Here is a 14,875-nt window from a genome sequence, read left to right on the forward strand (position 1 = left end):
CCCAGCTCAAGACAGATGTAAATAAAGTACTTCTGATTATTGTGCGGGTCAGTGTGTTTAAATAACAGCCCCCCAAATCATGCTTTGACATTTAAAAGAGAGAGGAAATATTGTCATGCTGCAGACCTGGCACAGATAAGCACAGGGCAATTTGGTCAGTACACGGTGATTTGTGAGTGCAGCCCAACGCAGTCATTTTCACAGTTTGTAATCAAGTAGCCACCTTAGCAGTGTGTCAGCATTAAAAAAAAAAATGTTCCTTTTAAAATGTTTACACAAATTACTCCCCTGAGGTGCTACAGTGCATTCGCTGCAAAACTGATGTAGGTTAAAGATCTGGAGCAGAAATGGCAAACTTCCACGAGCTTTTTTTTCACCAGCCAGTTGCTCAGGTGACCAGGTCGCAGTACCAGGATAATTTTTCAGGTCCAGTGCCTATGGCAAGATAACTGGGAGAAATCCCTATGTTAGTGAGTGCTGTGGGATGTCTCAGAAATCACAGTGTAGAGGCGCCTAAAATTAATAACTGATGCAAGCTTGTAGCCACCAGGATGTGTGAGGTGGGACTCAGTGGCAGTTCTTCCCTGCCTGGGCCATGTGCCCCATTCCATCTCTAGTCCTTGCAGCTCCACTCCTTCAGCGTCGCCCCACTGTGCCACACAGCTGGACTGGAGCTTGCCCCGCTGCTGGCCCGGGTGGCCGCCTCGGAGCCTGGCTCTGGCTCACCGCAGTGTGCGCAAGCAGAGGAGCTGGATGAAGGCACGTTGCTGGTAGCACCCTGCTTCTGAGACTCCCCTGTGAACCCCTCCGTTTCCATCTTTTCTGCCCCAAACTCTCCTCTTCTCCAGCCCTTCTAGACTCTTCACCTGTGAACATGTCTTCTGTTCTCTGCACGTTTCTGTGCTTGACTTCCCCCATTGCTCGGACTGCCACAGGGCTTGTTACAGACACTGGATCATTTTTTCTGGCTTTGTGAAGGGCTTTCCTCCAATGTTACAGGCTTAGATGTGAGGAGAGCACAGAGTGTGAGTTGCATGCCAGAAAATCCACACGATGTGGTAGAACTTGATCCCTCTGCACACAGCAAAAGCCTGAGCTTTAACATGTTTCTGTATGAAAAGTTGTTTCTTCGTTTCTTATCCTGCTGAGAAGCATAATCCACTTTCATCATTGTTCGTAGCTAAACCACACTTGCCTCTGAACTCAATTTTGTAGTTAGTTGTCTATTCAGATCTGAGGAAGACAACAGTAAAAGTGTTCATCAGATGGAAGCACTGAGGAGGTACTACATCACACATGAGCAAGTACTAAATGTGAGGGCTACAGAGTAACTTCTGTGTAGCGGTCAGAGTCAACACACTGATCTACTGGTGGTGTCAGGTCCAGTTAAAGGAAGACACCTCAGTGTAAGAGACACTGCTTGGCAGCTGCGGTCACTCATGTGCTCCTTTGTGTTGTCAGTGCTTTTCTTTCTTACAATTTCTTTGTTCTGCTTTTTAACGATGACCAGATCTCACATGTAATCTCCTCTCTTTAAATACATGGACTTCTGCATTAGCTCAGAAGACACAATTAGATCCTACAATTAGTGCTACTTGTTTTGCAGGAAAAAAAAAAAAAAAAATATTAAGTGCAGATTAAGCTTCAGGTAGATGTCAAATGAAGGAAAACAAAAGAGCAGAAGGGAATGTTTTGACTTCGACCAGTTTTACTTTGGACCCGATAACACACCAGACTATCAACAGCACAATGAGGCTGACAGTCTAGGATCATGGTGTCATTCAGGCTGGAAGGAGCCTCAGGAGGTCTCTGGTCCAACCTCCTCCTCAGTCGGCTCAGCTGAGAGGTCAGGGCTTCATCCAGTTGGGTCTTGAAAACCTCCAAGGACAGAGACTGGACAATCTCTCTGAGTCACCAGATCTAGTGTCTGACTGTTTTCACTGGGAAACGGGGTTCCCTACATCCAGTCTGAACTTCTCATCTTTTAACTCTTACCTGTTGTGTCTCGTCCTCCTGCCATGCCCCACTGTTGAGCACCCAGCTTCATCCTCTTACTGGTCTCCTTTTAGGTGCTAGGGGCTGCTGTCAAGTTCCTCTCTGTCCCCGGCTGTCTCTGCCCCAGGCCGAACTAGCCCTCGTCCTTCAGCCCCCCCCAGGGTGAGTGCTCCAGCCCTGACCATCTAAGGGGCCCTGTGCTAGACTCACTCCTGTTTATTATCATATTCCTTTTCTGGGTGATCCAAAACTGAACACGATACTCTAGGTGGAGGCTAATGAGTGCTGAGCAAGGAGGGGATTATCAGTTCCCTCCATCTCCTGGCTTTGTTCCTGGTCACCCAGCCCAGGATGTTGCTGGCCCTTTTTGCTGCCAGGACGCTCTGCTGGCTGAGGCTCAGCTCCCTGTCTGCCAAGGTGCCCAGGGGCTTTTCAGCAAAGCTACTGCCCCCAGTCAAGCCCCAGCCAGCACCACGGCAGGGTCTCATCCTTCCGAGGTGCGGGACCTTGCACTTGTCCATGTTGACTTCCATGAGGTTCCTGTCATCACATTGCTCCAGCCTGTCTGGGTCCCCGTGGGTACACCACTTTTCTCAGGCGTAACAACTGTCTCTGGCATTATGCAAGTGCTGCGAATTACCAATTTGTCAACAAATAAACCACAAAAAGCAAGGAGATTCCTCCCTTTCCCATTTTTAATCTCTTCTATTTGCTGCCAAATACTTGGAGATCTGCTTGTAGCAGTAGAGCAGATAAACGAAATGTGTAGACTTGAAGTATGGTGCTTAAATTGATAGCCTAATCCTACATTAGTATTAACCCAGCTGCTTTTTCTTCTTAACAGGGAAAAATATGTGACCTAGGATAATGGTATGGCAGGAGTTAGAGCTGGAAAATACCTTACAGGTCACCTATTTCATTTATAATGGAGGATTTCTCTGACCACTACGTTTTCTAATGTGTTGTCTGTGTGCAGAAGTGTCAAGTACTGGGATTTCCTTCACTCTCTTGAAGGGTAACTGCATCTCACCATGAAGACATTTTTTCATTATACTCAACATTAGTGTTTCTTGTCTTAATTTCTTCCTATTATTCCTAATTATAATTTGCGTCATCCCTAAGCAACCTAACCACTGGTATTTATGTGGTAAATATTGTAAAATTGCTCACTTAACTGGGTTGGTTCTGTTACAGAATTCATAACCGGTCAGTTGAATTTTTGCCATTAGATGTCACTACGTGTACAGCAGACTGTTTTTAAAAGACTTGATTTTTATTTAGCCTCCCAGAAAAATCGAGGAGAGAATTGGGAGATGTTGGAGAGAGTCTGGTAGTACTCTTTGAGATAACTACTTCTTAAATAGTGTGTTGGATATGCTTTTACTGAAAGTAGCACAGAAGGAAACATAAGATTTTTGACTTAACTCCAACAACCAACAGATGATGCTGTGACCTTAAGCATATATAAATATGTTTAGCAGCTGCTGTGTAACATATTTGTAAGTGTTTAGTGACCTGGAGGTTAATCAAAATGAGTTTGGTGATCTCAGCTCAGTTCTTAATGGACTCCACTTCATATTATAGCACTGATGCAGCACAATTTGTCACAGTCGGCTGTCTTTACTCAAAGGAGGCCCACTGTGGAGTGAGAATTAAAGGCTGAAGTAATACCTGGTTATTTCTCCCTAAAGAAACTTTCCATTCCAAGCCATCCTAGAGCAGAAGAAAATGAGGAGGAGCTCTGTACTGCGAACTGCACCCAATCTCAGCATAAAATAACATTTACTGTTACAGGATGTCGCCTCCTCGGTGTTACTGAATTATCTCGGGTGCGCTGCGGTCAGCGCTTTGGTAGGGGATGGGGGAAGGACCAAGTTCTGTCAGGGATGCTGCTGAGTCTTTTCACCTGCTGGGCTCTTTCCAGAGATGGAGAGCTGTGTCTGTTCCCAGTGCAGCATTACAGGGGAGGATGAAAGGGAAAGGTATTGCCTTGCCAGATTAAATTTTTGAATTAGGCTCTGCCGTTCAGGTCTTTCTGGGTGCAGTAGCAATTTTTTTAGGTTTTGGTTGTTTTCTTGCTGTCCTGGCCAGAGCTAGTATATTCCTTTTATTTCATTTCTGCTCCCCGTCTAAACTGGAAATAGTTCCCTGCTTTTTGATTTAAAGCTGTCATACAGCAGTGTGCTCTGATGAACTACAATTGAGATTGATGTCCACAGTGGGTAACATGAAACAGGTTGTACCTCGATTTGAGACAACAGCACCACAGCTTAGAAGATGCACATGCTATAGGCAGTATTGAAGTATTAGCAGGTCAGGACTAATTTCAGCTTACCTGCAAGGTGCGTATCTCCTGTGTATTTTTAAAGCAAAATAAGGGTGTTGGAGAAACAGGTACCTGTAGGGACTTCGGTCTATTCCAGAATCCCAGCCATACTCCATAAAAGAACCTTTTAAAATCTATTAATTCTTTTTTAAAGTGTAAAAAAGCACTTGCACACTTCCTCCATCCTCACTAGGACCTTTACCCAGTAACAGAAAGGATCTCACTTATCCAGCATAAAAAGAACTTTTCAGTTAGCTGCATTTGTTGAAATACAGCAATTTTCAGCTAAAAAAAAGGGGGAGGCTGTTTAAGATGCTGTATTTACATAAGAAAAGCTTGGTTGTGTGACAGAAATCTTTTAAAGTTGCTGCCACGCAGTCCTGCTCTTCTCTCTTCCCTTTGTAATCTTCCCTTGGAGCATTGCACCACTGTGCATTTTAAATCTTTTCCCTCCACTACTCACTGCAAGCTTCATGAGGGAAATGACATTGTATGGCAGTTGTCTCCTTCATATCAAAAGAAAGCCTTTCCTTCTTTGCCAGAGTGAAGAAAAGTTTGTCTTCAGAGAGCAAAGGACAAAACTGACTTGGAAAAAGATGCTTTATTTAGATAACACGTTCTCTTTTCCTTTGAAGAAATTCACAGTGTGTCAAGAAAAATTAGGCCAGATAGCGCTTTAATGGTCTTCCTCCTGTACCTCCTAAAAAAGAAATCTGTTTCTACCAATTGCATTACGAATCTACTACTAGTTTGGAGAACACAAGAAGCTGCTGAAGTTATTCAGGGTTGTTGGTTTGGGGGTTGTCTGTTTTGCTTGAATAATATAATAATGAAAAGCAGAATTTATACCAAAACTCCATCTTGCTACTGGGACATGCAGCTTTCCCTGCCTGTAGGATAAAATTAAATGCTTTGTTTTTCATGAGAAAAAAAAGCAGACAGGTACCAAAGCTATGTAAAGGAGTGGCTGCTTTCTTTCTTGCCTTCTTTATTTGGAAAAACAGCATAAATTTACAGGGGTTACACTAAAGAAACAGGTCTGAGTTTTGTATTTTCCTATGTGGGCTATGAATATACAAGTAAGTATATTTTTGCATGTGTTTTTATTTATATATTTGGGTTTATATGTATAAGTCTATATCCATATACACATAATATGTGCAATTTTCAAGTATACCAAGAAAAGGTAGATAATTGTATAATGGATTCAAAGAATAAAAGATTATTTTTGAAGTTGGATCAAGCATTACATAGGGTGATTATTTTCTTCCTTGTGCCTCAGTTTATCTATATAATTGCCAAATCAAGTACAAAGTATACTTAGGTACTTTTTAGAACTTAAGAGCAGAAAAGGTTTAGCCTTCAAAAATATTTGCTCTGAAGATCTTCACATCTGAAAATGTGGAGAATTAGGTAAGGGCTTCATTCAAAGCAGTTTTGCAGAGAAACTTAAGCGTCAGTTATGAAATCATCACACAGATAGGTGATTAATTTTTCAGGACCAAAACAGTTCTGCTGGGGTTTCTTGTTTCAACAAAGGGTAGTACGTACGTGGTTTTTTGAAGATAGAAAGGACATAGATGGCATGTACCATAAGACGTACATTTTTTTCAATGCTGCAGTCACTTTTATGGTCACTTTAATGGTGTTTGCTAAATGACTATGACTAGATCAATATTGGAAATGGGAACGTGTTGCATTACTTAAAAAAAAAAAAAAGTGCTGCTTTGAGGAAGAAGAGAAGCAGGAAGTTACATGTGTATGATTTCACTGGGAGTTGTGCGAATGCCACTTTCAGTCATGAGTAGTGCTCAAGATAAATGTTCGCGTGCAATTGCATTTTTCCTGTGCAATGACATCAGATACAGTAATCTGAAACAGATTTCTGTAGTACCCGTTTTTCTTCTGGTCATTTCACTGGTTTTTAAGCTATGGCCAGAAAGGATTTCTATTACATGGTCAAAATTGCAATTCACCAAAATTTTTTATGCCAACCCTAGGTTTTAATTTCTCTCCTGGTCACACGGCTGTCTACTCATAGGATAAACGAGTTGTATTTTTCTGCTGATTGGTTATGACATATAAAGACACTGTATACATCTCTTAAATTTTTTGTTCAGTCCAGTTCTGTCTTAAATATACGGTGACTAATTCAAGACTAATAGCTCCCCATGTAGGTAAAACAAACTAATTGCATGTCTTCTCCTTAGCTATTTGCAAACAATAGGAGATGTACTCTGTGACAAACCACAGCACCTTCAGCAATGAGGTACGTAATGAGACATGGTGTGTGTGCTCTTTCTTCTCGTAGGCAAGGCAATTTTCCTGCCATGAATCAGAGCGGTATTATGGGATCCAGCTCCCCCTATACTCAGCCGATGAACAACAGCTCTGGCTTGATGAACCCGCAGGCTCCTCCTTACAGCATGGCACCTAACATGGTGAACAGTTCCACAGGTAATGGTGGGTAACCTTTCAGCAGTGGCCTTCCTCCAGCAATCTGCTTGACGCTGCCAGCCCTGGGCTGGGGGCCGAGGGGTAGCCTGCTGCATTTGATTCACCCCGGTGGGTGGTTTGGAGTGATTCAAAACTAGGCTAAGGTATTCGCGCTTTTTCGTACAGTAACTCATACATTTTTCATTAAGTCCTTTTGCACAGCATGTAGATGGGTACAATGTTCTGAACAGTTCCAGCAACACTCGGACCCAGTTTGACATAGCTGTTGACTAGCAAGTATATGTATATTTGTGTGTATGTGTCTGCAAGAGACAGAGAGAGAAAAACGTCATCTTTTCAGAGGCTGCTGGTCTTGCTTTTCAGTGTGTTAGTTCCCAAGATTGCAATTTCAGATGTTTAATGTGGTCCTGGTTCAAAAAAAAGAGATATGCACCTGCTCTGGCTTGAAGAAGCTGTAAGTTGAGCACTTAAAATAATCACTCTGTTCTGAAAACATAGGCCATATTTGCTGTTTCCAAAATTCATGTAACCATATATAGGGTTTCTTCATTCACTTATTTAAATATGTGTATGAAATGTAATCATAGCTTCCTTTTGAAAAAAAAACATATTCAGTGTAGCTGCTGGATTTATCCTTCATATCATAACTTGTGAATATAGAATTCCTTGCAGCTTTGTGTGTGACTGTGAAGACAGGTGAATGTAGTTCTGTGCAAAAGTGCTTTATCATCCGTATTCAGCTTGAACTCCTAACAAGTATCTTTCATCAAGATAATACTTCAGTAAAGATCAGTTCTTTGATTGGGATGGCTTTGGATGGAGTTTCAATGACCCTGAAGTAGATCTTCCCAAAAACTTACTGCGGTTATGGAGATTCTGTGCATGCTTTACTGTTTCCATTAGACCTTTCTGAAATGTTTGGGTCTTTGAAGTTTTTCTGAAACCTGGATAGGTTGTGCTAGGGTGACTTGATGTTGCTTCTTTATCTGATTTTGTTTCTACTTTTGTTTATTTCTTTAGAAGTGCTTTACTACTTAAATTGTGTCTTACCAAGAGCCTTTGTTTCGGTATCTTCCTCTCTGCCTGGCTTAGTGTGCATCTTTCCTTCGTCCTTTGCCTCCTTCCCCGTCCTTCCTCCCTGTCACTTGTGTGTGTCTCTGCTTTCTGGGCAGAAAATGGCCACTGTGAGATGCTAGTGTCTAAGTCCAGAGGGTTTCTTTCCTCAGCGTGGGAGCTCCTGAGACGCTTAACAGTGTTGTATTTTTCAATAATATTGTGTTACCTTTCTGGATAGCAGAAGAAACAGAAAAGAAGCTGTTAATCACTAAGATTTTTTTTTAAAAAAAGAGGGCACTTTTTCCAGTTCTGGCTTGGAAGCCATTGGTTAGTCCAGACAGCACACTTCACCGTCTGGATGAAGAGGGAAAAGCTATTGAAAAGACCATTAGATAATAGCTTGCTTTTCCCCACCAGAGCTGTCCCAGGTAATATTATGTTTTGTTTGTGTAGTTATGTGTTTTGTCTGGCTTACTGAAATAAAATTACTTCTGAGCATTGAAACTGTGCTATAAATTCTATTTTGCTATTAGCAGAAGTAATTTTTCCCCCTTTTCCTTTGGCCCCCAGAGCTGCGAAAATAACCAACAGCAAACAGATGGCAGAGTGCCCTGCCTAAGAAGATTTATGTATTCCTAAGGAATAACCAGTTTAAAGGAAGATTCACAGAGGCTTTTTTGTTCAGATAATTCAGCCATTCGTTATTTCATACAGTGGAAATCTGTTCAATGCAAGGCCATTTATCCTAGCAGTCTTTTGTGTGGGGTAGTCATACTCTTTTTATTGTGTTATGCATTCTGAAATATTGGATTTTTAATAATTTAAACATTTATCAGGAGGTTTTTCTGCTGCTGCATTTGTGAGGTTTTCTTTTGTTCCAGTTTTATTAAGTCAAAGACTACCCAATGGAAAGTAAGTATGAGATGAAGTAGACGAGTTCAGTGCACCTCTTCTCCTCTCTGTGTGAGCAGACGTGTATCTGGATTGCTTTCTGCAGCTGGTCCCCGAGGGCACGCAGAGATGGCATGGGGAGGGGGGAACGAAAAGGGAAAATGGTGTGAATGTGGGAATGCTGCATGTGCCCCTGTCCTGGCTCATCCTTCTGCTTGGCTTAAAGAAATGAAGGGCTGAGCTTAGGACAAGTGTGAACACAGTACTTAAAATGATGATGTCTGGAGGGGGGTGCTGCTTCAGGGTCAGTTCCGGCCCTGTGTTTGATGAGGTGGAGACACGTTGCAGGTGATGGCTACTTACGGCCTTGAAAATGGCATTTTCTGTGGCACAAATACCAGTTGGGCTCTCTGGCTCTTGGGCCTTCCTGCCCCACAAGTGTAAATTCACACGTCTGTCAGATAAAGCAGGGTTCGGTCAATGTGTGGGGTCAAAACCAAATGCAGCTGAGTGGCCGCTGCATTACTTGACTTGCTCACGTGCACTGAGCACCAACAGCTGTGGTTTCAGTTAGAGCCCGGTGAAAAACTGAGGTAAGCAGTAGGGAGAAGGTAGTTTATCTCTTGTCTGGGTTTTGGAGAGTACAGTTGTGTTGCCTATTTTGAGGGAGGAAGGTAGGTTTTAGTTATACTCATTTTAATCAAATGCACTTTATGGTTTTACTCTAAAATTGAGGAAGATTGTTGATGCTAATGGCATTGTTTTCATATGATTTTGGAGCTTCAGTACAGCTAAGTGTAACAGTAGTTTTGCCACATGTTTTTAGTCGTATCTGTAACTCCTTATGACCAACTGATCCTTTTTTCTTTATTTATTTTTTTTATAATTAATGTCACAATTGAAAGGAAAATCGTGTTGCAGTTACGCATCCTGGTACTTCAACAGTGACTGTGCATTGAACTGTGGGTTCCCAGCTTCTTCTCATGTAGAGCAGTTTAGGAGCACTGAAATTATGAGATCGGAGAAGTCAGATCCTTCTGATAAAGTATCCCATCCATAACAACAACAAATGCTTCAAGAAAAAGTGCCAGAATCCCTTCAAAATTACAGAACAAATTGCCATTCAGAAAAATGGTATAATCTCCACTGTCTTTTTTCTATGTGAATTTACATTTCCCATATATATTTTAGATTCTCCCCTCCCCCCCATTTTTTAAATTCAGGCTTTAAAATGTATATAATAAAAGGAAATTTACAAAACCCAACATAAATAAAATAACAATTTCCTACTGTGAGCCTTGGTAATTCCATTGAAAATTATCTTTAAAAAGAAGTAATATGGAATTTGGATCTCACAGATTTCCGTATTGTGCTTGCACAGAAACTGGCACATATAATCTCTGCTACTTCTGGAGGTGAACAAAGCAATAAAAAGGCAGTAATCTTACTGCTACAAAGATTCTTTCCTAATTTCACAACCTCTGTCCTACTGAAACCTTCCATTTTCTGGGAATTATTATTCCCAACAAATTTTTAACACCATATTACTTTACATAAAACATGAAATTCTAGGATTCCTAAAGTTACTGGAACTAAAGGAATTAAATGGATGCTCTTAATTAAAAATAGATATAACACTCTTTTCGTTTACATTATATATATTTGACTTTGTATTTATTTGGATGAATCTCTGACAGAGAAAGCTATCATATTTATGAATGTGAAGCATTCTTTTAGAAATCTTGATCGGTTTTCTCTGGTTTGCAGCTTGGTTACGTTTTTTCTGAAAAATGGAAACCTCCATTTATTTCACTATTTTTTTTGCTTTAGCGGATATTTTTGAATGAGCTATTATATAATGCACATTTAAGCAAACTTCCTGGAAGATGTCAGCAGTTGGTAACAGCTGACATATCCCATCACCTGTACCCCAAACGAGTGATGACCGTGACACAATGGTCGTTGTGTGACTGCACATCAAGCCAGCTCCCAGCACAGAGATGCCCGCATCTCAGACTGCATGCACTTGCCATCCCTTGGCTGAGACTTGGTGGGCAGAGAGGAGGCGCAGCACTGAGGTCCTTGGTGTCCTGCTCGTCCCTTTGGGATAAGGCGCCTGAGCACCCAGAATTGTGCTTTTCCCTGGAGGTGCATGTTCATTTGTGGCAGGACATTAAGCAATGCAGTTGTCCCTCTGCCATTTTTCCTGTGGGCATAAAAAGCAGTGGGGATCCTCTTGCCAACTCCACGTGAGTCACAAATTTGCTGCTTTTACTTTTTTTTTTTTTTGGAGGGAGAGTGGCAGGGGTGGAAGGGAGGAAGGGATGTCTTAGAAAGGATGTGATATTCTGTTTTGTAGAGTGTGGTTTGTTATTGCACTAGCAATAAAGTGAAAAACAACGTTTGTGTGTTGCTACTCCTACAGTATTTCATCGTCTTCTGGGACCGATAGAGCAGCCTTTAGCAAAAAATAATTCTTTGCTGCAGTTTTACTCATGTCAATATCTGCCTTTGAGTACATTAAATTCAGTGTGGAATAGTTAATTCAGGACCGTGACCCATACTTGCTTTTTGAAATCATTCTAGCTCTTAAATTCTTATAATAAGCCAGAGGCTAGTACTTGAAGCCTATTCACAGTATGCTACAATGCTTTTTGAGTCAAGATTTCCCTGTTAACCTCCTCTCTAAAATGTTTTATCCTTTGGTCTGCACTTCACACGCAGAATGATTAGTACCTGTGTAGAAAGAGACCGTGTCTTATTTTAGCAGTTTCGTGACAGTAACAGTATTTCACTGCTCAGAAGGGGTCAAAACAATGTTCTTGCCGGACCACTTTGCTAAAAGGCAAAGGAATGTCTGTTAGCAAATCGCTGGAGAGTACATTTGCAAGAAGTTACGAAATAGCATTTCAGCAGTGGATAGAAAAGTAGCTGTGGAAGCATCTTAGGTAAAATCTATAGGCACACTAGACAACCTTGCAATTGCTAGTAAAATCCTTGCAGTTCTTCTTTTACAGGTAGAAAGAAAGGATGCACATGAAGTAAATAATTTAGAACAAAAAGTGAAAGCAGACTTTTGGAAATTTTTTTCCATAAGTCTCCAACTGCTGATAGTTATAATCGCATATGCCAACAAGAAATATTCAAAAGCCAAAACAAATTGGTGTTTTTACATTTCTAAACGTGATTAATACAGTCAGAATATGTGTGGTAATTTGCAGACTAGCATTACTTGGCCTTTACATGAGGTCTTAAATTTGACCTCTCTAGAAAAGAAATCTTATAAGGGAATTCTGATGGAAACAAGACTACCAGGAGCAGGCACAATTATTATATTCTTTGTAGCAGAAATACAGTGTGCCAACCTAGATAACAGTGAGATATCAGCAGAGGATTTAGCCATGCAGAATTCTGGTGAAGAAGCATGACTGTTAACTTTGCTTTGTTTGACCTCTCTCAAAATGCTTTGAGGGAAAGGGTCATCTCTGGTTGCCTTGAAACTAGAACTAAGACTTTACTTTAGCGCTTTCACAGGATGAAATGTGTTAACTGTTAAAATGAATTTTGTATAACACTTCTGCATCCTAGTTTGAAACCAGACTGTGGCATACATTTGACCATTTTGTACTACAGTTTTTAAAAATTCCTAAAAGAAAAAGAACTTTTTTTTTTTTTAAACTGTGGAATTCAAAACTAATATGTATTACGCTGCCATCCTTCACTTCATAATGGTCACAAGCCGCCCCAGCTCCTCAGAGTGTAAGGGCAAAATGCATACAAATCAAATGCTTAGTGGATGCTGGCTTCCCAGTATCATATTGCTTGGCTGTTTTGTTGAGGTTTCACACACATACATAAAAATAACAGCATTTTTAGCTGATCCCAATAAATTTTCCTCTGCAGCTGCATCACTTGAAAAAGGCTTTTTGTTCCAATTCTTCAAGTCTTAAGTATTGCAAGAATTTATTTTTTTTTAAGTCTCAATTATGATTTATGTGTTGTGATGACTTTAAGGGCTTGATTGGGCTACAAATGTGCTTTTGAAAAAACAAGAAAATGTGCCCATGAACAACACTGGCAGTTCAAAGCTGAATATTGAGCATACAGTTGTAAACTCACATGGCTGGGTAGGTTTTTTTGGCAGACCCGTAGTCTCAACCTGCAGTGATGCGAAAGATATTAGCAAATTAGCACTGCAGAGCTTGCCAGCGTATTCGCCAGAGTCCTGCTCATGCTCTCGCTGCTGTAATTAAAACTAATTATTTTCTAAAACATAGTAATACATGAATATGTGCAATAATCATTTTGTAGTGGCCAATCTGTGAAGTATTTTTAAAGCTGCTTTGCCCCCTCCTCTCTTTGGCTTGCTCTGCAGTGTGCCTGCTGCCTCGTGCAAGCCGGCATTGTTGTTTCGCAGAGAGGCACACTACTCTGGTAATGATCTGATTTTTTTTTTTTAAACAACGATGCTTTGTCGATTATTAAAATTTGTAAGTTTGGGATCTGTATTTTTTTCCTTTTTATTGCCTTGTAGGCTTTTCTGTCCTGTGTTTTTCTTACTTCAGATCCTTCTTTGTAAAAAGGGAGAGGAAGGAAAGATAATCCAGTCTTTCCTAAGTACTGTGCACATGGTTTTCTGCAGGGAGAGAATCACCTGATGTCTTGCTGTTGTTCTCTGGTTATTTGCATTGATTCAGTGTCATGGCATCTTCTAGCATCTGATCTGCCCAGTATTTTCTGTCTGCTTATTTGAATGTTTCTCATTGCATCTTTCTAGAAATGCAGGAACCCAGCAGCTCTGCAGCAATAATACTATACTTAGCACTTGCATCTTCAAATAAAAAACCCTTTTAACTCCTCACACCCCTGGGAAGCAACTGTGTGCCATTATTAGAGAAAGACATGTGTGTGTTCATTATAGTCCCACCTCATTTTGACAGGAGGGGAAGATGTTGAGTGCCAGTTCTCCAACAGAGTGGAGTTTACAGCTGGTACTTCTGTAGTTAAGGCTCACAGTGACTGAGCCATTCACGCTGAAGTCAGTAGGGGCAGGAATTATCTGCTGGACACCAGTCTTAACACAGATATAATTGGTAATTCAGCCTTTCTCTCAGATTCAACATTGCAAACAAAATGCGCATCATTTTAATTTATGTTTATCTATTGCTAAAGGGAAGGTGCAGTAGTCATTAAAATAGACAGTTGTTCTGTTAAAATGTAGCGGTCAAACGTGGAGCCAGTTGAAGACACCAGCAGCATGAAGAATGAATTTCACTTTGTAAAGTGGTGGTTGTTGTTGTTGCTGTGTAGTACTTGTATTCTTGCCTTGTTCGTTCTCTTTTATTTCCTGACTTCAACCAAAGAGGTTTCCAGGTTTCCGGACAAGGAATAACAGGACAGAGGTGGGATAATCTCTGCCTGACATGGTGCCACAATCTTGCAGCAGGAAGCGTGTTTTTTTCTTGCAAAGCCAAACATAGTCATGCTTAACTGCTTCTCCTGTTTTCGATTAGCACCTATGGGTCTTGCAGATATGATGACACCTGGTGAGTCCAAACTACCCCTTCCTCTCAAAGCAGATGGCAAAGAAGAAGGACCCCCCCAGCCCGAGAGCAAGTCAAAGGTATTTACCACCTCTGCACGTGGTGTTGGTTCAGCCCGCAGAAGTCTGCTGTGTTGTCCTTCATCTTCTGGTTTTGGCCTACCCACTTCTGTTCTTTCCTGCATGCCTTTCTATTCACGTGCAATCTCTTTGTTTGTTTTAATTTTTCTTTTTAATTTTCCTTCATTGTATGGATCTGAAAGTTACTAGTTCTTACGGCATTTTAACTTGCGGGGGCAAAGCAACCCAAGCCAAAAGTTGCGTGGGGATTTGGCTGTGCCAGCTGGGTGGGAAAGAAGGGTCTTGCCTGGTTTCGATACTTGCAGCCATTTTTCTCTGCCTTCAGTTATAGCTTCCTGTTTTGGCCGCCTCAGCAGCAGCAACGTACTTTAATATTTTGCTTTCCTGCCTTATTTGATAAAATAAGGTGAACAGCTTGGTTTTTTTTCTTTCTTTCATAAGGGGAAACCCATGCTTAGCATTCCATGTGAGCTTGAAATAAGCATGGTGGCTTAGTGACTTTAGCCAAGCATCCAGCAAACTTTCCA

General features: G+C 41.1%; 1 protein-coding gene across 6 annotated transcripts in view; it reads left to right on the forward strand.

The window, feature by feature from the left end:
* The window catches only part of ARID1B (AT-rich interaction domain 1B), a 327,634-nt gene that overhangs the window by 277,114 nt on the left and 35,645 nt on the right, over nt 1–14,875 (forward strand). For all 6 annotated transcript variants that reach the window (XM_065835870.2, XM_065835865.2, XM_065835868.2 and 3 more), the window contains 2 exons: nt 6,633–6,778; nt 14,239–14,348. In XM_065835870.2, coding sequence (XP_065691942.2) covers nt 6,633–6,778; nt 14,239–14,348 — 256 coding nt within the window. The remainder of the gene's footprint in view (nt 1–6,632; nt 6,779–14,238; nt 14,349–14,875) is intronic.

This window comes from Patagioenas fasciata, chromosome 3, assembly GCF_037038585.1.
Source record: "Patagioenas fasciata isolate bPatFas1 chromosome 3, bPatFas1.hap1, whole genome shotgun sequence".
Taxonomy (NCBI): domain Eukaryota; kingdom Metazoa; phylum Chordata; class Aves; order Columbiformes; family Columbidae; genus Patagioenas; species Patagioenas fasciata.